A 26125-nucleotide genomic window follows, 5' to 3' on the forward strand; every position below is an offset into this window, starting at 1 on the left:
TTGTCCTGAACTAACACCAGAGAGAAGAATCTAACTGGGTCAGATCTCCAAAATGGCAGAATTTTGGGTCCCATGACACAAGAAAGAAAGAAAGAAAGAAAGAAAGAAAGAAAGACAGACAGACAGACAGACAGACAGACAGACAGACAGACAGACAGACAGAAAGAAAGAAAGAAAGAAAGAAAGAAAGAAAGAAAGAAAGAAAGAAAGAAAGAAAGAAAGAAAGAAAGAAAGAAAGAAAGAAAGAAAGAAAGAAAGAAAGAAAGAAAGAAAGAAAGAAAGAAAGAAAGAAAGAAAGAAAGAAAGAAAGAAAGAAAGAAAGAAAGAAAGAAAGAAAGAAAGAAAGAAAGAATACAGTGCTACCAAAGAGTAATTTCTTGATATTTCTTTTCATCAAAACAGAAGAGCAAACCATTTGCCATAAAGGAATGATGATGATAAAAGAATAGTTATCTAATTCCTGCACCTTACTAACTTGTGCCCATGGCTTCATTATCTCATTACCACACCTTACTAAGCCTTGATCATGATGACTCGTGACCTCGCTCACACATATACACTGTGGCATCGCATTACATTTCACTAATGCTTCCTATTTACCACACTTTATTGAGCGTGTGATCCCGTTCAGATGCCTTTAAAAGTCGTGACCACGCAATAATACTTGTGCCAACCAGCAGGTCCTTGGTCCAGTCGCATGCGCGAGACTCGCTTCCTTTAAGAACCCCAATGCCCGGCATACCTCGCGCTGCGGAGCATGCGCGCACTTCGCGTTGTCGCTCAGTCACGTGCTCCACGTCTACTCGAGTCCCTCTTGTCTCACCGTGGAGCTGTGGTGTTTCCAGTCTGCTCGGAATATAAGTGGTATTTCCGCCGATTCCAGAGAATGAGTGATAACGATGACATCGAAGTCGATAGTGATGTACGTCCCCTTGCTCCTCGTGAGCCGTTTACCTGTCAGATTAGACTCCAGTGCTTTGTGGAAGTAACTGAATGTGTAATTGATCAGGCGCGTGCTTCAGTCAATTCCTCATCGGCTAGCTAGCCCACAGAACGCTACCGGGTTAGCTCGATAGCACGCGCCGTTTTAAATGTGATTTCTCACCAAGTTCTAGATTTTTTAAAAATCTGGTTATATATCGTATACATTTCTATTTGTATGAGGAATTGTGCCCTCTTTATTCCCAGTTAACTCGGGTTTGTTTTTACAGGAAGAGTCGTCGAGATTTCACCCAGTGGTATGTAGCCGTTTTGCTAACTAATGAGCTCCAGCAGCGTTTCTGCTCTGTTGCTGTTGCTGCTGCTGTCGTCCTCATGTGGCCTTTAGCTCGATTATAACTACCTGATCTTCACCAAACATTACTGTAGGAAACATGTCCACTGCAGCCATCAGATCGGATTTTTATATTTATATTCACTTAACTGCCTGATTGCTCAACTTTTCCTTAAAAAACAAACAAACAAACAAACAAACCTGGGCTTCGCAAATCGCAGCGCTAAGTACTAGAAAAGATGTTAGGACAGAGAAAAACATCACTGCATGAGGATATTTATCACATAAGGTGTTTAAAAATGGAGTATAGATGTGACTGACTAGCTGTTTACATAACCCACTATTATAGTCAGGCAGACCTCTATCTCTGAAATCCAGATTTGTGTTTCAGATGCTTTTTGTACCTGTCCTATAGAGACCAAAAAAATCATGGAATATCTACAGGAATGATGATTTAGGAGTTTTAATGTTTTGATGATTTTACATGTACTAGTTTTCCTGTACTTTTGTTTTATCCAATTAAATGCTCTCTCGAACGCCTGTGGGGGCGGGGTTTACTCCACAGCAAACACGGTAGTAAACACCATCTCTTGGTTGATGGTCAGATGTTTGTTTATTTCGAATGGTCATTGTTTATACGTTTTAAAGAGGGTATGAGTATGTGTGTGTTTGCCTTTACGTCACTAGGACATCACAGTGGAGTGTGTAACCTTTTTACCCTGCTACATCAGACTGATTGAGAACACGACTCTGAGTTTATATGAAGCCTGGATGGTGGTTAGAATGAGTTGTATTATTTTAGATACTGTTCTGATGCTGAACGGCCGGCTCATGCGTCATAGTCTAAAAACGCATAGCGTCTCGTCGTCTAAGATATCCTCGTTGAAGTCAACAGGTTTGGGTTACTGTCCAGTATGTTTATATTAAGTAAGGGTGTAGTGTATTTCCAATGCTGTAATGGCTGTCAAGCCTACAAGACATCACAAGAAGCCGTTATTAAATTTTGCAATTGTTTTTTTTTTTTTTTTTTGTCTAAAACATGACAGAAAACTGCAGCTAAATTTGGATAGCATGTTCTCTAGCCATTAAGCAACCATTAAGTGGACCACAACATGGACCTACTGAGACCCAGTCTGGAAGCTGGTCTGAGTGAGGTCTGCTTCTGGGCCGTTCTAAATATGGCTAGCTGTTTACATACTGACTGTAGTAGAGCTCAATAATCTGGATGTACTATTTTACTGCTCCCTTGTGCCGTTAGGGAAATAAATTGAGCAAATTACAACCGTCGAAGTGAGCGTGTGTGTTTTTAAAAGTTATTAAATTAGCCTAAATAGTTAAATGCAAAGGGGCACGGTGACTAACTTGTTTGCATCGTTGGTGGTTTCCTGTGCTTCAGGGGTTTCCTATAGACCTATATCGTAGGCTGATCGGGATCTCTAAATTGTGTGTAGTGTGTGTGTGTTTGTGTGTTGTAAGATGAGGTTGCTCCCTGTTCAAGATGTCCCCTGCCTTGTGCCCCGAGTTCCCTGGGATAAACACCAGGCTCCCTGCAACCCTGTTTAGGATGAGTACAATGGATTCAGAAAATTGAAGCAATTTAAATAGAACATTATAATTCTTTATTCAAAATAAACATTTGATTCCTCTGCCATTTTAATAGGAACACACATAGACTGACTCATTCGTGCAATTTTCCAAGCAGCTGACAGGTTTGCGCTGACAGGAAGCTTACAGCAACTCAAATTACGACTCTTCACATGGCCAACAGGAAAGCATTACATGTTGCACAAAATGCTGAGCAAAAGTCCACATTGAGTTCCACTCTTGTCAACCAGGAACAGCAATCTGAGGCTGCAGTAGATTAACATGGTGATTTAAAAAATATATATGACAGTAGATCTGACTAACATGGTGAAAATATCACACGATACATGAGAGAGATTGCAATATACTGGTTTTATTATACAGTGTAACCTCGGCATACGAATGCTCTCCCTTATGAAGTTTCACCTTTAGAATTTAAATTTTGCAAGAAATTTGCATCGGCATATGAGCAAACCAAAGTGAACGTCAGCTAAGTTGAACGTACATCCGGGAGCCGTTCAGAACTTGTTTGCGTCAGTGGAAGGCCAAGCGGAGCCAACTGAAGCGAGATTTTTACAGCGAGATTTTTTTTTTTTTTACAGTCAGCGAAAGCTGTTTTGAAAGAGTCAACCCACGATACCAGCGTTCCCTTCGGCAAGCGTTCAAAAGCTAGCTGATTTTTCAGCCCTCTTTTTGTTGACAGATTGGTGCCGTGGGTGGTCTGTTCTATTTTTAGCCCAAGCTTGGTGGCACGACTTCCTGTGAGGAGCCTTGACATGGAATGCTTGGCTTGGGGTCAGTCCTTTTTAAGCAGCCATACAGTTTACATACGCTTCGTATTGGTCATATTTTTGGGTGGCTGGAACAAATTATCTGTGTTTACATTATTTCTTATAGGGAAATTTGTTCCACTATACAAATTTTCGTCTTACGAACTTGCCTCCAGAACGAATGAACATTCCTATGCCGAGGTTCCACTGTATTATGATTTTAAAATACCAAGAATTTGTAGAAATGAAACACTAAAAACTTTTAGCTGCTCCAAATCAGAGTACCATTTTACTAATTTTAAGCAATAAAACTAGAACGATGACGTCTGTGAGAAACGTCTTCGCGGCCTGTTTCACGGCGAAAGTTCATTTCCAATCATGGTTCTCGGGCAGTCTTCCTCGTCAGTGGAATTATAGTATGCTGTTTGTAATGATACTTATTTTGTGTCTGTTTTTTTTGTGTCTGTATAAGAACACAGGCTGTTTTATTTAAACTGCAGGCAGACAAGCGGGCACACCACAACGCACTGGAGCGCAAACGCAGGGACCACATCAAAGACAGCTTTCACAGTTTACGTGACTCTGTGCCTTCTTTACAAGGAGAGAAGGTTGGAGGATTTTCTTAGTCTGTCTTTTTTTTAAATTAAATATTAGGCGCAAAATTTATTGTGCCTTTTTATTACTGCTTAGCACTGATTGCAGTTGTGTGTGTGTGTGGTGGTCTGGGAAAAAAATTTCTGTATACAATATTTTGCACCTCAAAATTAAAATTTATTATTTTAAATAAATATAAAATAAATATATTTCAGCTGAATGACACAAACATGTTTACTTTTTAGTCTCTTTTGATTCGTCACTTTTGAGGGTTAAAATGCATCTTATTTCTGCTCGAGATCCACGTAGATCCACAGATTTCAGAAAATTTCCAGAATTATAGAAATAAGCAAAAGGCCACCAGGTTTGCATCAGATTCCCAGACTGCCACCCATTTTGTAATACAAATCCATTTATACTCCTGAATTTTATTTAAAGTCATTTGTTTATTGTTTTTTGGTTAATGATACACTGTGTACTGCAGTAAATTAAGCCGAATACACACCCCGATCAGCCATAACATTAAAACCACATGCCTAAAACTGTGTGCTTTAAAACAGCTGTGACCTTCGAAGCACCAAGATGTTAGCAGCAGATCCTTTAAGTGTTATGATGTGGAGCCTCCATGGCTCAAACTGGTTTGTCCAGCACTTCACACAGATCCTTGAACAGATTTAGACCTGGGGAATTTGGAGACACTTTGAACTCTTTTGACATGTTCCTCAAATCATTACCGAACAATTTTTGCAGTGGTCCATGGAGCATTATCCTGCTGGAAGGGAATACTGTTGCCATGAAGAGGTGTACTTTGCAGCAAAGTTTAGTTAGTTGGTACATGTCAGATTAACGTCCACACGAATGCCGGGACACAAGGTTTTTCCAGCAGAACATTGCCCAGAGCATTATCCTGCCTCTGCTGGCTTGCCTTTATCCTATAGTTGTATCCCAGTGCCATCTCTTCCCCAGTTAAGGGATGTAATTACATTCAGCCATCCACATAACTTAAAAGAAAATGTGATTCATCAGACTACCTTCTTCTGTTGGTCCAGTTCTGATGCCCATTGTAGATGTTTTCACAGCCCCAGAAGCACCAAGCTATGATGCACTGTGTCTTCTGACACCTTAACCAGCATTCAGTAATTTGTGCTGCAGTAGCTCTTCTGTAGGATCGGATCAGACGGACTAGCCATCACTCCCCATGTGGATCAGTGAGCCTTGGACGCTCTTGACCCTGTTGCTGGTTCACATGATGTCCATCCTTGGAGCACTTTTGCTAGGTACCAACCACCTCATACCAGGAAACACCTGCTGCTTTGGAGATGCTCTGAAACGGACGTCTAACCATCACTATTTGGCCCATGACAAAGTCACCCACATTCTTAATCTTGCTCATTTTCCCCACTCCCATCATATCAAGAACTAACAGTTTACTACCTGTTTAATATATCTCACCCTTTGGCATGTGTCACTGTAACAAGATCAAGTCACCTTCTGTTCATTTCATCGGTCAGTGGTTTTAATGTTATGGCTGATAGGTGGTGCTGGCATACACTACCAGTCAAAAGTTTGGACACACCTTTTAATTCAGTGTTTTTTGTTTAGGGATTTATTTCCTACATTCTTGAACAATACTGGAGATTTCAAAACTATGAAATAACACACATGGACTTAAGTAATCCATATGTAATGACAACAAAAAACAGTCAGTTGTTATTTTAAGACATGAAGGTCAGGTGTTCTGGAATAGTTCTTGCAAGAACAGTATTGTCAAGTGCATTTACAAAACCCATCAAGCACCATGATGAAACTGGCTCACATGAAGACCATCCCAGTAAAGCAAGACCAAAACTGACCTCTGCTGCAGAGGAGAAGTTCATTTAGAGTTACCAGCCTCAGAAATCACCAATTAACAGCACCTCAGATTAGAGCCGTTATGAAGGCTTTACAGAGCATCAGTAGCAGACATATCTCAATATCAACTGTTCAAATGAGATTATTGTGTATTTCGGCCGCCTTCAGCATTGTTTTACAATGAAGAAAGAAATAAACATCAGGAAAGACCATGGAATTAGAAGATGTCCAAACTTTTGACTGTTAGTGTATATGTTCAAATGGGCACAAATAAACTTGCTTCATTGAAGTATTTGTCTCTTCTGATAGAAGCTTTCTAAACTTTAGAGGTCAAATGATTAGTACTGTCATTTTGATGAATGTATGTGATATGATGTGATGGAACCTCATGTCATGATTCAGATGTGTGACAGCACTTTGTCAAACAGGCTTCCCGAGCTCAGATTTTAGACAAAGCCACGGAGTATATCCAGTACATGCGCCGCAAGAACCACACGCATCAACAGGACATTGATGACCTGAAGAAACAGAACGCTTTACTGGAGCAGCAGGGTAAGTTCTTTTTTTTTTTTTAAATCCATAGTAGTGCTTTTCACACTTGAGTCATTGTAATCCGGGGTTATCTTGTTTCTCTGCTCATACTGTACAATTAATCTCGACTATTCATAATCTGATCTTTCACACTGTCCATTCCATTCTAATTTGCATATTTCTAACGTCAACAACCCTGATCGCATAAAAACAGCAAATAAATACAGATTTAAAATAACGGCTTGTCTCAGATTTCACGTCAGAGAGATCATCCTGTGGCTCTGCGCCCAAGCATGCATTGATACCTTTCACAGCTTTCTAATCTTCTGGAGTTTGTCCTGTAGTTAACTAGCCGTCCGCTGATAACCAGCTTCTGCTAATTTGTCAGTGTCGCACATTTTCCGCTTGCTACAGCACACGCTTCCCAAGAGATGCTCAGACTGATGGTACCGCGTCGCTACGTCCTGGTGTTCAGGTGAAATGAGGCAGGCGCTGTTCAGTTGCTGTTTGGGAGTCTGTAAAGCATCTAGCCGTAACAGTGTATACGTTGGCACCGCAATGCAGGGTTAACACCACGGAAGCAGTGCTAACCCCACTTCTTTAAAAGCAGGGGTTAGAATGTTGATAATCCGGTGTGAAAAGCACTAGTATTTCACATGCTTTTATAAGGGTGCATTTACCAAGGACAGGTAATTCAAACCTACCGTGCTGCTCATCACCTTCATATCATCTACAGGCTTGACGTGGAAATATCACCTTCTGACCTTAGGTCATTAATTAACTTGTACATCAGTAACAAGTGAGGGAAGGAATACGACAAATATAAAAATAAGAAATTGTATGAAATAAACTCCAGCGTTAAAAATCAGTGCCATCCATGACAAGCCCCTCCTTTATGTCTTACGTATGTCTTAAGCATATTCTTTTGGACTGTAACATTTATGATTCTGCCATGATTCAGAAAGGGAATATTTCAGAATGTGTCCCCTGAATGTATTTAGACGTTCTGTCTTATGTCAATTTGAAATGTTCTGTATAACAATTTAAGTGATGTGGAGTGAAAATGTTGACCTAGTGTTTGCCATGTAAACCCATCAGACCCATTTATCTATGCTCTTTGCTACTGCAGTACAGTAAACATTTTTGAAAGCTTTTCTACTTTCTCAGCCAAACCAATTTTTGGCTGCAATTATTTTTACTTACTTGGGCCAGCTTTTTTAAGCTGACCTGTCTGTTTGACATCTGTATGACGACAAGGCTCTCTGATTGAAGGGCTCGCTTATTATTATTATTATTAAGCACACAAGGTCACACATCTAAGACGTCTAACCATCTCCTTCACTGACGTACGCTAATAGTTTAGTGGAAAAATTCTGGTTATTTTCCCTGCATGCTAAGATTTCTCAGTAATGAGATTTCTCAGTCATAGACTACATGGATCTCCACTTGACCACCTTATTTCTCTTAAAACAAGTAGCTGAAGAACCAAACACAGCAAGATTACTGAGTATTGAGAGTGGCTGTGTGAAAGACTGTCATTGTTATATGACTGTAAAAGTAGGGAAAAACATACTACAGGCCATGCTGTTTCAGTAATGTTCTTTTCCATTGTTTACTACACTGATCAGGCATAACATTATGACCACCTGCCTAATATTATGTTCGTCCCCCTTTCGCTACCAAAACAGCCCTGACCCATGGAGACATGTACTCCACTAGATCCTTGAAGGTGTGTTGTGGTATCTGGCACCAAGATGTTAGCAGCAGATCCTTTAAGTCCCCAGCCTCACAACCTGGAGGACTTAAAGGATACTTTTGATAGATACTGACCACTGCAGACCGGGAACACCCCACAAGAGCTGCAGTTTTGGAGATGCTCTGATCCAGTCGTCTAGCCATCACAATTTGGTCCTTGTCAAACTCGCCCAAATCCTTATCCCATTTTTCCTGCTTCTAACATCAACTTTGAGGACAAAATGTTCACTTGCTGCCTAATATATCCCACCCACTAACTCAGGCAGAGGTGAGGAGCTGCTTGGGAACATGATCATATTTAAACACAGTTAATGTGGACATCACGTTGAATAACTTGCACTGAACTATTCTCAATCGTAAATATTTGCCCAGTAAAAGAAGTAATTTTCACTGGAATGTTAATTTCCTTGTTGGTTTTTCCAACTTCTCCCCAACTGAGGGGTAGAGAAAGGCAGTAGGTGACATCACTCACTGATTTACTTCAAATTATTAGAATTTTATTTCCTCAAATGTAGGGAACTGGTCTGTCACCCAACAAGAAAACTGTCAGCTGTATTTTTAAAATTATGATTATATGGCTGTTGGCTGCATAGAACAGGATGTTTTGGCTCTGAAGTTGTGCAATTGAAGCTGGGAAATTGAAGAGTTTAATTTTAATCCTGACAACGTCATAGCCATCTGTGGCCAGGAGTCCAACAGAGTCTCTGGAGATGGCATGGCTGTGCTTTCTGCCCTGTCAATCAGATTAAAATGAGCCGAACCTTTGCGTCTGTGAGCTCATGTATGTGTTCAGCAGCACTGTTCCCTAGCATGAGCAGCAGCTGCAGTGACTTCAGGTGTCTCAGTGTAGGCCTGCGCTCGTCTTTAACCATCATGTGATAAGAGAGCTAGAGAATGGGAATTGGCAAATACAATCATAAAATCCCAAACAATAATGAATAGAGATATTCTGTTCAACTTCTCTAAAGGTTCTTTTGTTCAAATAGCTTTGTTGAATGCAAAGTAAAAATGCAAATGTCTCAGTTGTTTGTTTTTGTGTGTGTGTGTGTGTGCATGCGTGCATATTTGGCCACACCAGTTCGTGCTCTAGAGAAGGCCAAGGGGAACGCACAGCTGCAGGCCAGCTACTCATCAGACAGCAGCTTGTACACCAACCCTAAAGGCAGTGCCGTGTCAGCCTTCGACGGCGGTTCCGATTCCAGCTCCGAGTCCGAGCCTGAAGAGCCGCCCACCAGGAAGAAGTTGCGCGTGGAGCCCAGCTAGATGCATCCATCCTGCCTGTCAGACTCTCTCCTCCATCTTTGCCCCTTTCATTCTCACCCTCACCCACAACCTGTTCCTTCCTCTCTTTTCTCCTGTGTGTTCAGCAACCTGGGGAGTGTCTTGAGAAAGGCTCAGAAAAGTTTCAGCCTTTCATCTCAACACTGATGGCACTTTTGTGCGTGGATCAAGCAAGGCTTCATTTTCCTCCAAGGCGTGGCAGCTTGGCAGTTTTAAGACTGCGATATTTTTCAGCCTCTTCAAGTAGTCATGCAGCAAGTAATGTAAAGCAACAAACCATTATATTTCCCAAATGAGCTATCAGATAGAAAGAGGAAAATAGGCATTTAATAAACAAAAAAAAAAAAAAATAATCTACATTTGTAATGTTTCTAATTTTCCATGAGATATACAATGGTGCTTTTTAAAAGAACACAAGGGTATGTTAGCTGTATGATTCCGGTTATGGAAGCCTGGTGTTCTCCCCCTTTTTTGGCAAATATTTGTTGCTGAATTTCTTTATTTAATGGAATGTTGAGGCTGTACTTTGTTAATGTGTTGTTTTTTGCCTGAGATTATAAGTGGAAGTAGCTGGCCTCGACGTTTTTCCATAATCCTGACTTCATTCGAACTTGGATTTTTAACCTGCTTCGCCAAAAGAGGACAACTTTTTAGGACAGGTAAACTTCCCTCCAGAAGCTGAATGTTAACATGTAGTTCAAAAGCAGTTTTTTTTTTGTTTTTGTTTTGTTTTTGAATACATGCAAGTTTGTCCCTTTCAGTATGTAGTACGTGGCACTGTATACTCTTCAATGTAATTGTCTCGATGGAATAACTTTCCCCGTGAAACTTGCCTGCCTAGGGAATGTTTGGTTTCATTTGAAAGAGTGTGTATGAAATATTGTGCTTTTATTCCATTCCATGGAAATTACAGGTATGTTGTACATACTGCCAACAGTTGTCTTGCAAGTTGAGGCATACCTTTACTATGAGACTCCAAATAAAACTATTTTATCTTCAACCTTATCAGGTGTGGTTGTGATGGTGGGGGTGAGATTTCGAAGGGGTTCACTGATGAGAGCTTACCTTTCAGCTCTGGATTATTATTATTATTTTTGATATTGAACATATAGTTTTGTTTTAACGACAATCAAGCCTTATAGAAGATTCCTGGCTGAGTTTAGATTGTAAGATATCGGCATTCGTCCCAGTCATCGTTGCATTTCCTGCTGTAAAATGCATTTGTTTTCGCAGGGAAACTGCAGCCAGACACAAACATTATTTGGCATCAAATACAAATTGTGTGACTTGTGATTTGTTGAAATGTTAAATTTGCTTTCACAACATTGGCCTGTAATGGCAACTTGTCCATCCAGGTTTTTGTAGTAATTGTATTTTGTTTATGAAGTGTACATTTGTTAAACTGTGTTATGTTTGTCATGTCCATTTAAAAAGACCTACACTTTTTTTTTTTTTTAATCAGTGTGGTTATCATGGTTGCTTGAAAATTGCAGCAATAATTTGAAGTTTTTCAGGTGACTTATGGCCCCTTTCTCACCCCTCAACTTTCCCCCATTTCCTCGTCGTACAACCATGACCTGAAATGGACTTACCCGGTATTACTGGTCATGAATCTACACTAAAGAGGTGAACAGACGGTGTTGAAAACCCGTGAAAAATATCAACAGTACATAAATATTTACATATTAAAATAAATTTGAGACGAATCTGATATGGCTCTACTGTGTTAGTGCATGGTGCAGGTTTGAGATCCCATCACCCAAATGGGCCGGAAACTGACTCGCAGGAAAGAATAAGGATGATTCTTGCACATGAGGGGGGAAAATGGCTACTGTGCACCTGTAAGACAAGTGTGTTTAAGAAATTGAGCAGTACTGTGTTTAAAATTCAACACAGCATTGCTATGCCTGATGCACTCGTGCACCAGCAGTGCTGAGAATGAACACTTCCCCAAATTATGGTATTCCCTCTCTGTTGATGGATGAGGTTGAAGGAAAGACAATGCACTTTGCTTGAACTTTAGCATTACATTATACAGTATAAATGGCAAGTGACTCATTTTGTTAATTGTACTTTGAGACTGGTCAGGATCTCACCAGGGCCTGTCACGAGGCATCAGGATTTTTTTAACAAGTATATGATAATATATAATGCAAGTATTTAGTGGATCATGCATTTATGAATTAGACAGTCATAACGCAAGGAATAGGGAAAGCATAAATTGTCAGATTGAGATGACTTTTCACCAGCTTCAGCATAGTTGTGACATTTTCTTTTGCCAGATAGGCTGCATGGAATAATTGTGAAGCAGACGAATGTTAACCTTTAAATCGATAACAAAAACAATTCATGTTACAGATCAGTTCAAAGTGCTATATATGGCTCGAGGTATGTAGTCACCTGTATCACACCAGTATGTGGTCCAAAACAGTGTCCACTCTTGTGGGAAGGAAAGATGTGTGTGTGTATTTGTGGGAAGCTGTACCCATTCAATCAAAAGAACTTTTCTGAAGTCGAGCACTAATTTTAGACTGGATGTTCCATTTCATCCCAGTAGACGTGTTCAATGGAGTCGAGGTCAAAGGCTCAGAGCTTTCAGGTAACCAGAGTTTAGTCATACCTGGCATTCACCAAACACAGAAAGTGAAGCTTGATTCATCGCTCCAGAGAAGACGTTTTCACCGAGTCCAGTTGTGACGTGCTTTACTTCTTTCTTGCCGACTTTTCATAGACACCTGGGTATGTTTCATAACAAGGTGGGTCACAGGAACGAGTGTACAGAATGGCACCATCTACCAACAACGTAATATAACTAGCTTAGCAGTTTGTGGTTTATAGCTAACATACACTATATTGCCAAAAGTATTCGCTCACCTGCCTTGACTCGCATATGAACGTAAGTGACATCCCATTCCTAATCCATAGGGTTCAATATGACGTCGGTCCACCCTTTACAGCTTCAACTCTTCTGGGAAGGCTGTCCACAAGGTTTAGCTAAGCTCTCTGCGCACTGTTCTTGAGCTAATCTGAAGGCCACATGAAGTTTGGAGGTCTGTAACGATTGACTCTGCAGAAAGTTGGCGACCTCTTCGCACTATGCGCCTCAGCATCCGCTGACCCCGCTCCGTCAGTTTACGTGGCCTACCACTTCGTGGCTGAGTTGCTGTCGTTCCCAAACACTTCCACGTTCTTATAATACAGCTGACAGTTGACTGTGGAATATTTAGGAGCGAGGAAATTTCACGACTGGATTTGTTGCACAGGTGGCATCCTATCACAGTTCCACGCTGGAATTCACTGAGCTCCTGAGAGCGACCCATTCTTTCACAAATGTTTGTAAAAACAGTCTGCATGCCTAGGTGCTTGATTTTATACACCTGTGGCCATGGAAGTGATTGGAACACCTGATTCTAATACTTTTGGCAATATAGTGTAGCTCATCATGGAGCGATTTCATGTCCAGAGCCAGATTTATGGTTGCAGATAGTTTGTTGCTTTTCCACAGCCCTACTCAGCCACGACTGGATCACCTCACATCCTCTATCCAAGCCTAACCATCCCACTGAATGAGACGTCCAAAACAATAAAGTTATTAATCTTCATCTAACATTTAAGTGGGGGGTTTCATATCATTGTCATTCTTAAAAGTGAATCGCGCTCACAACAAGGTTAAGAACTGCTGGCATAGTGATCATAGGCTTATGTGCAGCTACTTGACCATGGAAATCTATTTACATTACAGTCTTAACAAACATATCATGTGATAAGGATGTTTCAGGAGCCCCTTGTCTTTGTCTGTGTTGTCTATTACTTTGTGGCTGGGATGATTTTCCTCCAAACAGCTTCCATTTCACATTAAGAGCAGATAGGGCAGATCTAACAGGACCCAAATTCAGATTTTTTAAATATATTCATATATATGCATATTTTTAACAGAACTCAATTCACTTCTAAGGTGTTTCAGAAATTGTAAAGATGACTAAGTTGTCTTTATTTGTCACATATACATTACTGCACAGTGAGATTCTTTCTTCGCATATCCCATCCTTGGGGGTTGGGGTCAGAGCGCAGGGTCAGCCATGATACAGCACCCTGGAGCAGGGTGGGTTTGGGGCCTTGCTCAAGGGCCCAACAGTGGCAGCGCTGAGGCTTGAATCCCGATCTTCCAATCAACGACCCAGAGCCATTTGAGCTACCACTAACCCTCATCATGGCACCTGTTAGTGGGTGGGATATATTAGGCAGCAAGTGAACATTTTGTCCTCAAAGTTGATGTGTTAGAAGCAGGAAAATGGGCAAGCGTAAGGATTTGAGCGAGCTTGACAAGGGCCAAATTGTGATGGCTAGACGACTGGATCAGAGCATCTCCAAAACTGCAGCTCTTGTGGGGTGTTCCCGGTCTGCAGTGGTCAGTATCTATCAAAAGTGGTCCAAGGAAGGAACAGTGGTGAACCAGTGACAGGGTCATGGGGGGTCAAGGCTCACTGATGCACTTGGGGAGTGAAGGCTGACCCGTGTGATCCGATCCAACAGACGAGCTGGTTCTGATAGAAAGCTGTCAGAATACACAGTGCATGACTGCTAACACATTATTAGGCAGGTGGTCATAATGTTATGCCTGATCGGTGTATAATTATAATTATAACCTGCCTAGTCAACCAAACCTTTTGTCATTTAACTATATAATTATTACAGCACGTCCTTTAGCGTGTCAACCGTTGCCTAAATAAACTAACCACCTTGCACAAATTTACTTAAAAAAAAAAGAAATCTTATCTGTATATCTGTTAACATACTGGATAATATTCTCCAGACGTTTACATAAGTTAGCTGATCTTTCCCCATTCATTTTAAGCTGAAGGTTATGTAAGCAGCCTGACCGCGTTATCTGGATGTAGCAAGAACATGAAACCCTGAAAAAGTAATAAATAAATAAATAAATAAAAAGGCGATATCATATGAAAGTATAAAACTGAGGACACTTATGGCAGACATGCGGACAGCCTTCATGGCTGCTCTGAGGCTGAGGAGAGAGCAAACTCCTGAACACAAGGCGGTTTCTGTTTTTCTTCCTCTCGGCTACTTTTAGGAGTTTGGGCTGATGGTGATGAGTGAGGCTTCGCTTAATTACAGGAAATATGAAGGACTACGGCACATGAAGAAAATAATAATCGGCGAGCATTTTGCCTGTGAACGCGTTGGTCAGGAGGTTTATCCTCGCCATGGCGAAGCAATACGATGTCCTTTTCAGACTTCTGCTTTTAGGAGACTCCGGTGTGGGGAAAACCTGTTTATTGTGCCGGCTCACCGATAATGAGTTTCTTTCACCGCACATTTCTACTATCGGTAAGTATTGAAGCACTGGTACACTAGGGAAATGTTGCCTAAAGTAATGATTATCACCTGACATTTACAGTGTTTGAGAAAATGAACCGGATGAAAACCCCTTCTATATGTAAACTGACGCATATTAAACCGAACTATACCAGAATGAATAAAAACAGTTTAGATCAAATCCATTTGGACCTCCAGTGGACTCTACTGGTTGTGGTGTAGTAAAGCAGCTTGTAGTTCATTTAAGTATGAAATGGATGCTGATATTTCATGCTGTAGATCCCAGCTGGGTCTGACCATCTGACAAACCGAGCCGTCTTTCTGGTCCAGAGAAACGTTCAGGACGTTTACATGCGGACAAATAATCCGTCAGTAATAGGATCGATCGCTGGAATTGTAAAGCCTTCATATAAACACGATCCAAATGTCATTTCGATCGGATTGAAAGGGGTGATGTAGATCTGAATCTAATCTAAACGCAGTGTAAACGCCTAAATCCGATTGTTTTTTTAATTCGGATTCAAAAATACAGGAGGTGTATATGTTTATTTATGTCTTAGGTTTTAGGTTTTAAATGTGGCACCTGATCATTGGAAGATTCGGAGTATATATAATGCACATGTAAACAGGATAATGTTTAAGTTAATATATAAGTAAATAGTACTTTCAGAGTCTGCATTCAGACTGATGAAAATGGATGTTTAATGTTTAAAAGGGTAACCAAAACGCAAGGGTCTACCATTTTGAGAAGCTCAGTCTTGTGTTTTTTTGGCAGATTTTTTAACATGGATTTTTCAGCAGGATTTTCCGTTGGTTTAATCTGCTAAGTTTGTTCCAGATAGGGATTGAGCAACTTTGAATAATCACCATGTTAAATCGAGTAGATTTGCAACTGATACCATACATAGAACCTGTAGAAATGCTGTTTCCTAATGAAATATTTACTAAAACTTTTAATGATCCACGTTCCACAAAAATCAGCCTTGATCTAGACACAAACAGGACATAATAGCCAGGGTTAACACTATTAATATAGTTCACATTGTGGAAATATGACCCACTGCAAAGTGTGTGTGTGTGTATATATATGTGTATATATATATATATATATATATATATATATATATATATATATATATATATATTAATATTATACCATATATAATAGCATCCACAAACATACATACATACATATACATATATATATATATATATATATATACACACACTATATTGCCAAAAGTATTCGCTCACCTGCCTTGACTCGCATATGAACTTAAGTGACATCCCATTCCTAATCCATAGGGTTCAATATGACGTCGGTCCACCCTTTGCAGCTATAACAGCTTCAACTCTTCTGGGAAGGCTGTCCACAAGGTTTAGGAGTGTGTTTATGGGAATTTTTGACCATTCTTCCAGAAGCGCATTTGTGAGGTGACACACTGATGTTGGACGAGAAGGCCTGGCTCTCAGTCTCCGCTCTAATTCATCCCAAAGGTGTTCTATCGGGTTGAGGTCAGGACTCTGTGCAGGCCAGTCAAGTTCATCCACACCAGACTCTGTCATCCATGTCTTTATGGACCTTGCTTTGTGCACTGGTGCACAGTCATGTTGGAAGAGGAAGGGGCCAGCTCCAAACTGTTCCCACAAAGTTGGGAGCATGGAATTGTCCAAAATGTCTTGGTATGCTGAAGCATTCAGAGTTCCTTTCACTGGAACTAAGGGGCCGAGCCCAGCTCCTGAAAAACAACCCCACACCATAATCCCCCCTCCACCAAACTTTACACTTGGCACAATGCAGTCAGACAAGTACTGTTCTCCTGGCAACCGCCAAACCCAGACTCGTCCATCAGATTGCCAGATGGAGAAGCGCGATTCGTCACTCCAGAGAACGCGTCTCCACTGCTCTAGAGTCCAGTGGCGGCGTGCTTTACACCACTGCATCCGGCGCTTTGCATTGCACTTGGTGATGTGTAGCTTGGATGCAGCTGCTCGGCCATGGAAACCCATTCCATGAAGCTGTTCTTGAGCTAATCTGAAGGCCACATGAAGTTTGGAGGTCTGTAGCGATTGACTCTGCAGAAAGTTGGCGACCTCTTCACACTATGCACCTCAGCATCCGCTGACCCCGCTCCATCAGTTTACGTGGCCTACCACTTCGTGGCTGAGTTGCTGTCGTTCCCAAACACTTCCACGTTCTTATAATACAGCTGACAGTTGACTGTGGAATATTCAGGAGCGAGGAAATTTCACGACTGGATTTGTTGCACAGGTGGCATCCTATCACAGTTCCACGCTGGAATTCACTGAGCTCCTGAGAGCGACCCATTCTTTCACAAATGTTTGTAAAAACAGTCTGCATGCCTAGGTGCTTGATTTTATACACCTGTGGCCATGGAAGTGATTGGAACACCTGATTCTGATTATTTGGATGGGTGAGCGAATACTTTTGGCAATATAGTGTGTATAAATATATATATATGTGTGTGTGTATGTTTGTGGATGCTATTATATATGCTATTATAGCCTCCACAAAAGTTTTTCACTATTTTTGGACCAGGTCTATGGGGATTTGTACTCATTCAGCTACCAGAACATTAGTGAGGTCAGGTACTGATGTTGGGTGAGAAGGCCTGGTGCTCAGTCAGTGTTTCAGTTCATCCCAGAGGTGTTCATTGGGGTTGAGGAGTTCTTCTACATCAACCTTGGCAAACCATGTCCTTGTGGAACAAGCTTAGCGCACAGGGCCCTTTAGTTCAAATAAAGGGAACTTTTAAAGCTACAGCATTTACAGACATTGTAGACCCTTCTGTTTCAGCTTTGTGCCACCAATTTAGAGTCTACAACAATACTGAATGTGTACACTAATAGCTAATTTCTAATCTACACCAATCAGGAATAACATTCTGACCTTTGACCGGTGAAGTGAATAACACTGATTATCTCCTCATCATGGCGCCTGTTAGTGGGTGGGATATATTAAGCAGCAAGTGAACATTTTGTCCTCAAAGTTGATGTGTTAGAAGCAGGAATGGGCAAGTGTAAGGATTTGAGTGAGTTTGACAAGGGCCAAATTGTGATGTCTAGATGACTGGATCAGAGCATCTCCAAAACTGCAGCTCTTGTGGGGTGTTCCCAGTCTGCAGTGGTCAGTATCTATCAAAAGTGGTCCAAGGAAAGAACAGTGGTGAACCGGCGACAGGGTCATGGGCGGCCAAGACTCATTGATCCAACAGATGAGCTACTGTTACTCAAATTGCTGAAGAAGTTCAGCAAGAACGTCTGTTGTTCTTCATGAAGAAGAACAACAGACGAGCTGGTTCTGATAGAAAGCTGTGCGAATACACAGTGCATGGTGGTTCAGCAAAAGGAGGACCACGACAATATTAGGCAGGTGGTCATAATGTTATGCCTGGTCGGTGTATATTATGATAAACTTCAGTTCTTTAATTAAATGTTAAATGTTTTGGTTTGGTTTTTGTCTATGGATATGCTCGTCCTTCTTTTCAGTCTTGATTCTCTTCAGTAACTAATATTCTCTTCACATGTACTCATAGTTGCATTTTGCCACCATATTATCAGGCTATTGCTGTTTTCATATTAAATTTGACAACTTGGCAAGAAATTAACTAAACAATAATATCTTCTGAAATTACTAAGGTCCAGATCTTGGTGAGACTAGCTCGATCAGTGGTCATGGTTCGAGATAACTAGTCTGCTTGATTAGCTAGAAGATGACATTGAATGCTTTGAGAAGCTAAATTTCCCTTATGGAGAAAGTTGAGGATCACAATACAATTTATTTAGCGCTCAAGATCATGCCAGAATTCTTGAAAACATACTGAAAATGTGAAATTATAATGAAGGCACAATTCCATGTATGAAGTAAAAACTAACTAACTGCTGTTTTGTCGCTTTAATTGAATCCTGTCATGCAGATGTATCCTTGATCTTTCTGCAGGGGTGGATTTCAAAATGAAAACACTAGAAGTCAATGGATTCAAAGTGAGAATACAGATATGGTGGGTGAGATGACTGATGTCATATTTCTACTCTATAATCTGGATATATAGATATTTTAGATCATACAAAGTCTACATTTAGCTTATTAATTCATTGTAGATTAGCTTTGCTCATATATCTGCTTTCTACAGGGACACAGCAGGACAGGAGAGGTACCAAACTATTACTAAGCAGTATTACAGACGAGCACAGGTATGGATTATGTGACCCTTTTATTACAATAACTAGAATAAGCGTCACTGAACATGTTATTGATGGAGAACTGAAGCCAAATGTAGCCTGGATAGCTGTGGCTTCAGAGTGTTCCTTTTCTTTTGCCAGGGTATTTTCATTGTATACGACATCACCAGCTCTGTCTCCTTCCAACATATAATGAAGTGGATCAGTGATGTTGATGAGGTGAGGAGGTTGTTTCTTTTTAATCTAACCAAGTGCACAGATTCTGCTCTCCACTGTAATGTCCAATTGAGCTATTCTAACAGAATGACTGTTTTATTTGTTTGTTCTCTAGTATGCACCACACCTAGTGCAGAAAATTCTCATTGGAAACAAAAATGATGAGGAGCATCAAAGACAAGTGACCACTGAGCAGGGGAACAAGGTACCATTTTGTTCTCCAAGCCAAATGACCTAGAACAGGATTTTGACCTATGGCCTGTTTTCGTTGCATTATTCAGTCGGAATAATATTTACTGCGGCACAGCTCCAGGGTCAATCCTGGATCAATCCTGAACTTAATGTCTGTGCTGTTTTGCATGTTTTGTGTGGATTTCCTCAAGAGTTCTCCAGCTTCCTTCCACTTCACATAAAGATGTCAATGTTTGGAAATTGCCTCCAAAATTTAATCCTGCTCTAGACTTAACCAGGACATAATATCCGGGGTTAACATTTTTAATGAGGGCCACAATGTGGAGCTTCAAAGTGTATAATACACTATATTGCTGGACGTAACCTGATCGACTGATAAAGTTTCCAAATACCTTTACTTATACAATGTACACTATATTGCCAAAAGTTTTGGGACACCAAATAATTGAAATCAGGTGTTGTTTTTTAGGAGTGGCCCCTTAGGTCCAGTGAAAGGAACTCTTAATGCTTCAGCATACCAAGACATTTTGGACAATTTCATGGTCCCAACTTTGTGGGAACAGTTTGGGGATGACCGCTTCCTGTTCCAACATGACTGCACACCAGTGCACAAAGCAAGGTCCAAAAAGACAAGGATGAGTGAGTTTCTTGTGAAGGAACTTGACTGGCCTGCACCTCAACCTGAGAGAACACCTTTTGGATGAATTGGAGGAGAGGAGACTGTGAGCCAGACGGCCAACTCCATATTAAATTCATGTGCATGTAAAGGCAGATGTCCCAGTTTTGGCCTGGCTCACAGTCTCCGCTCTAATTCATCCCAAAGGTGTTATATCAGGTTGAGATCAGGACTCAGTCATGTTGGAACAGGAAGGGGTCATCTCCAAACTGTTCCCAGAAAGTTGGGAGCATGAAATTGTCCAGAATGTCTTATGCTGAAGCATTAAGAGTTCCTTTCACTGGAACTAAGGGGCCAAGCCCAACCCCTGAAAAACAACACCTGAATCCAATGATTTGGAGGGGTGTCCCAAAACTTTTGGCAATTATAGTGTATATTGTATGGGTAAACGTATTTGGAAACTTTATCAATCGATCAGGTTATGTCTTCATGAACACCTGTTTGAAGGCCTTATTCCAAAACCATGGGAAATAACACAGAGTTGGCCCTCTTTTGCTTTGCTTTGGTATTCCACAAAGGTTTTCCATTCAGTAATAGGCAATGCCAAAGTGACTCTTGATGCGTCAGTGTGGGGTCCCATCCTCTGGCCCTGTGACAGGCTCTGGATCCACTGTTACCTTGAGCAGGATATAACACTGCAGCATTGACCGTTGATGGCACTGAAGAGTTTTTGCATCATAAAATGTATACAGTAATGTTTCCTTCAGTGTGAACACAAAGGAATTACGCTGTTAAAGAGCAATGTCTGGGAGTGTATTGATAGTGTGTATTTGTCAGTCAGTAGATTTGACACGTTTTACTGGATCTACTGTTTTTCTGCAACTGGGAATGCATTTTAGAGAAAGGAAGGCAAATGCATGCTTTGTAGTAAGCCTTGTACTGAAAAAGGTGTTATGTAACACACTGCTTTCTGTCATTAAGCTTGCTAAGTCTTATGGTATGGATTTCTTTGAGACAAGCGCCTTCACCAATTACAACATTACTGAGGTGAGTCAGCTCACACTGACATGCTTGTTGGAACAGAGATGTGCCAATTTTATGATGATTATGGTTCCACTGTAATTGGATTAACTTGGGGTTAGTATTACTCTTTGTGCTCCTCAGGCGTTCACTCGAATGACTGAGCTGGTGCTGAAAGCCAACAGGAAGGAGCTGGATAGCACACTGCCATCCGACAACGATGACCTCAACACTACTGAAACAGAGCAGGAGCCTGAATATAACACCTGCTCATGTTAGGGAAGTGAGTAAGCATATTACGACCACCATTTCAACAATGTCCTTTATAAAGTATTTGCTGAAACACTTTATATCTATTTATCTCTCTCATTACTACATCTGCGTAATCATTGCTTTGTCTCACTGCTTGACCCTAGGTGCATGATCCATTTGGAAAATGCACTTCTGGTTGAGTTTCACTAGGAGGCAGTCATATGTGAATCATTTATTTGTTCATAAGTCAACACGGTTGTTGAGCTAAAATGCATCAAATTGCTGATCTCATCTAATTTTGCTAGTTCAGCTTGTGACATAAGAAGAAAGAGCTCCATCCTGCCCACACTAACTGGATAATGGATATGTGCTGACCTCATTGTGGCACTTATTACTTGCTTCCTAAAAAGAGACAGACAGAGAGATTTGGTTTTGGTATTAAAATCATTCAAACATAAATTTAGTATTTGATTCCATTGCTATTGTCCACTAAAGAACTGTATAAATAAGTTGTATAGATTTCTATGTGACCTATGTAATACTAGTACTCTCTGCAATAAATGCGTATTATGATCATAATCACTGTATCATTTTTTTCTTTTAAATGACCATTACCTCAGAGCACACTGACCCACAGATCATTATCAGACACGCATCAGACGAGACTGGACTTTTCGTACGATTTAGGAAGCTTAGCTCTGGCAGATTAGGAGCACCGCTGAATTACAGATTCCACGTAACAGAATCAGAATTTGGGCCGAGTTCCACTGAAGGGAATTAGATTGAACGCTTATCCATTTTTAACGACGTGAGAACGTAGGCAATGACTTGCTGAATGTTTAATGGCTCAGAAGTAGCTTCAGTCTCTAAAGCCACTGAGAGTTGAATACAATCTGCCGCATAGAAAACCATGTAACTTAATTTTTCCAAATAGGAAACGGATAACAGCATTCAGGAAATTGTTGTACATGTAACTTGAACAACTGATAACAACTTTCTAAGAGTGTGCCATTAATTGCTTGTTGAGGTGTAGTTAATTCCCTGTATATTTTCATATCATCATTCTTGCTTGTTTATGGAAAATAGACATGACGAGGAATTGTCTTTTGTAACATGTTCCATAAACAGAACTGTCTGAATGTGTAAAAACTGGTGCAGGTTTAGAGATTAAAACCTGAGATGGCCTACCTCGCTCTTTTCACCACATAGATGTATTATGTATCAGTGGCATATCAACTTCCCTCCAAGTCATTTGACACCCAAGCTTTATTAGCTGAAGCCAGGCAACCAGGATGACTTGCATGCCACTTAGGAAGCAGACAAACATCAGGAGGACACCAAAACGCAGATCATGACTTTCATAGCCAAGACATTTTATGACCTGCGTGCTACCAAGCTGGAAGGGGAATCTGTCGATTTTAACGTCTACCGAGGCCGAGTGGTACTTATCGAGAATGTGGCATCGCTCTGAGGCACCACTACCCGGGACTACAGCCAGCTCAACCAGCTCCAGAGCAGGTACCCGCACCGGCTGGTGGTCCTGGCCTTCCCCTGTAATCAGTTTGGCTACCAGGTTAGTAGGACAAGCATTTCACTTTGTATTCAGAATTAGTTTTGTGTGATTAGTGAATGCAGTTTTAGCACGGTTTAGCTGACTTGAGATGACCAAGATGAAGTGAGTGAAGTGTATTATACTTTTCTTTAATACAAAGAACACCCTTGTACCTAGAGGTAGCATCATGCAGAAATCAATTTGAACCCAACTCCAGGACAGTAAGTTGAAAGAATGTGTATTTATTAAACACTAAACACTAAAATGTGTTTAGTATATTTATTTAAAATCATTGCAATCATTGAGCTAATATTACCTACTTTTAAAGCCAGTGTATAATGCTGATAAAAGGTATTAATGAAAATTTTCTACATATAATCTCAGAAATAAAGTGACCAAACTGTCATTTTTGGTAGTACCATTAAGGCTATGCCCTTACAAATTATTTATGGTACATAACTGGACCTTAGTGACCACTACTATGTCAGTAAACATTACACTGCCACATGCAGTGTCCCAGCTAAAAGATACAGATTAAACGTGCAAAAGATTTACACTTAATGATACAATAAAGAACACATGATTCATATCTTTATTCCTGAGTGTGTATGAAGGTGCTTCATCTTTTCATCACTGGACACAATTCACCAAAGTTCTACTGTCATAGAAGCTTGCTATATTTAGATTTTGTGTGATTTATATCTTAACTTTCTCCAGGAAAACTGCAGAAATGGAGAGATCCTGAACTCCTTGAAGCATGTTCGGCCTGGTGGAGGGTATGAGCCTTCGTTCACTGTTTTTGAGAAGTGCGATGTGAACGGAGCTAACACGCATCCCGTCTTCGCATACCTGAAAGACAAACTTCCGTACCCTGATGATGACCCAGTCTCTCTTATGCAGGACCCCAAGTTCTTAGTGTGGAGTCCCATCAGCAGAACTGATATCTCATGGAATTTCGAGAAGTTTCTGATCGGCCCAGAGGGCGAGCCTTTCAAGAGATACAGCAAAAACTTTGAGACCATTAACATAGAACCTGACATTCAAAGGCTATTGAGGCTGACCAAAAACTAATCAAAACAGGTGCCTCAGAATGTAGTTTGTTTTATTGTAAGTACCGCTGCACGCTCCTCTACCTTTTCTTATTTTACTTAATGAAGTTGATGCTCTAAACTAACGTAGTGAGCATTATCTGAGGCGGTGTAAATATAAAAAAAGACATGTAGAGGATGCTTGCAGAGATGTACTGAAAAGAATGATTTAATAAAAGACAAAACTTGTAATGTGTCCTATCACAAAACATTATCACATGCCCATGACTCACATACTATCATGAAGGAATATGTATAAGAGTCTAACAGGGTTAACTACGTGCTACATAGTAGGAATTGTGTGATCACACAAACAAAACATTTTGGTTCTTTATTCAGTAACAATCAGTACATTTTATATACACTATATTGCCAAACGTTTTGGGACACCTGCTTTTACATGCACATGAATGTAATATGTAGTTGGCCCTCCCTTTGCAGCTATAACTGTTCTGGGAAGGCCTTCCACAAGGTTTAGGACTGTGTTTATTGGAGTTTGGACGAGAAGGCCTGGCTTTCAGTCTCCACTCTAATTCATCTCAAAGGTGTTCTATCAGGTTGAGGTCAGGACTCTGTGCAGGTCCACACCAAACTCACTCATCCATGTCTGGATGAGTGGAAGTCATGATGGAATGACGGATGTGGATGAGTGGATGTCATGATGGAACAGGAAGGGGTCATCCCCAAACTGTTCCCATAAAGTTGGGAGCATGAAATTGTCCAAAATGTCTTGGTATGCTATAGCATTAGGAGTTCCTTTCACTAGAACTAAGGGGCCGAGTCCAACCCCTGAATTCAATGATTTGGAGGGGTGTCCCAAAACTTAGCAAAACTTGGCAATATAGTATAATACGAATAACAGATGTTTTTATTAGCTTATTCTGACCATTAGGTGGCAGTATTGTTAAAGATTTGCTGCCTCACAACCGCTATTTCACAGGGATTTTTCACTAGAACTAGTAGTTTAAATGGACGGAGGTCACATTGTTTCCCCTCTGGTGGCGCCACTGACCAAAGCTATTAAGTACTTTACTTCCGGTAAACATTTCCACACACTGAAAACAATTATTGGTAAAAATTTACTCAAAAAAAGGGTGGTAACTATTTCCACACACACCCACACACAAAAAAATTACTAAACATGATTATGCATAGTTTATGTAAGGATATCACAGCATCTAAGATTACTTTCTTACACAAATGTTAGTAAATTTAAATAGCAGCTTTGTAGTTTTATAACTATATGTTATTTAAATCTGAGTTGAATGGATAAATACACACCATCTTAACAGTATCACTGATACCTCACGGTAATAAACACACCAGAACAGTAAATGCATTTACATTAGCTTTCATTAAAACTGACTCAGGGCCCAAAATGACTCATAAATAGGGCAGGGGGTTTGTGAGCGCGTGCCCGTGAAAACCATACACCTTACTGAGAAACACAAAGAGGGTGAACAAAGAAAACTCCACTGAAACATTTACTCTTTCAAAACATTTCATAATACAATAGTCTTAAGCCTTCTAAGCTGACAAAAGAAATGTTAACAACAAACCATAGTCCATAATGATCAAAATTATATAGTTTTAAAGGTTCAGTAACACATTTTTATGCAAACTGAGTTTCAAAACCACGCCCATTACTATTTTTTTTCTATTTTTTGCAAAATAATAGTAAATTTAACCTAAATAAAATGTATACGTTGGGTTTTAGCCACATAAATATATGAATTTATTTATTACAAAATTGAAAGCATTTTTATTATTAAAATGCTTTTTTTTTTTTTTGCCATATTTACAAAACCACTGAAGCCAAGACATAACCAAGACACTGATAAGGACCGCCTTCTATTTTGTAGGCTGTACCACAGAATACAGCATTTTCATACTATTAAATTTTATAAACTTTACAACTAATTGTAATATATTAAACAGCTATGCTTGAGCTCTGTCATGACATTAAATAATGATGTCACTATAAAACCAGATCCTACAGAAGGAAATCCATGG

The 26125-nt window shown here is 40.3% G+C and overlaps 3 protein-coding genes across 4 annotated transcripts; all 3 read left to right on the forward strand.

The window, feature by feature from the left end:
- Positions 1-742: 742 nt before the first annotated feature.
- LOC131359468 (protein max-like) lies at positions 743-10644 on the forward strand. Of its 2 annotated transcripts, none has more exons than XM_058399356.1 (5): positions 743-922; positions 1212-1238; positions 4128-4235; positions 6486-6624; positions 9437-10644. In XM_058399356.1, exons 1-5 carry the CDS (start codon positions 758-760, stop codon positions 9619-9621), a joined length of 624 nt encoding a protein of 207 aa, XP_058255339.1. In that variant the 5' UTR covers positions 743-757; the 3' UTR covers positions 9622-10644. The 2 variants fall into 2 exon arrangements, with proteins under 2 accessions (XP_058255339.1, XP_058255340.1); XM_058399357.1 differs by having other exon boundaries at positions 6501-6624.
- A 3886-nt stretch (positions 10645-14530) lies between these two features.
- On the forward strand, positions 14531-22030 carry LOC131359582 (ras-related protein Rab-15-like). Its single transcript, XM_058399545.1, has 7 exons — positions 14531-14985; positions 18935-18995; positions 19128-19188; positions 19318-19395; positions 19508-19597; positions 21182-21247; positions 21365-22030. The coding sequence occupies exons 1-7, from the start codon at positions 14862-14864 to the stop codon at positions 21497-21499; spliced, it is 615 nt and encodes a 204-aa protein (XP_058255528.1). The 5' UTR covers positions 14531-14861; the 3' UTR covers positions 21500-22030.
- Positions 22031-22746: 716 nt separating this feature from the next.
- On the forward strand, positions 22747-24287 carry gpx2 (glutathione peroxidase 2). The gene is made up of 2 exons (XM_058399506.1): positions 22747-23045; positions 23742-24287. The coding sequence occupies exons 1-2, from the start codon at positions 22824-22826 to the stop codon at positions 24093-24095; spliced, it is 576 nt and encodes a 191-aa protein (XP_058255489.1). The 5' UTR covers positions 22747-22823; the 3' UTR covers positions 24096-24287.
- Positions 24288-26125: the final 1838 nt, after the last annotated feature.

Source organism: Hemibagrus wyckioides, linkage group LG09 (assembly GCF_019097595.1).
Source record: "Hemibagrus wyckioides isolate EC202008001 linkage group LG09, SWU_Hwy_1.0, whole genome shotgun sequence".
Lineage (NCBI taxonomy): Eukaryota > Metazoa > Chordata > Actinopteri > Siluriformes > Bagridae > Hemibagrus > Hemibagrus wyckioides.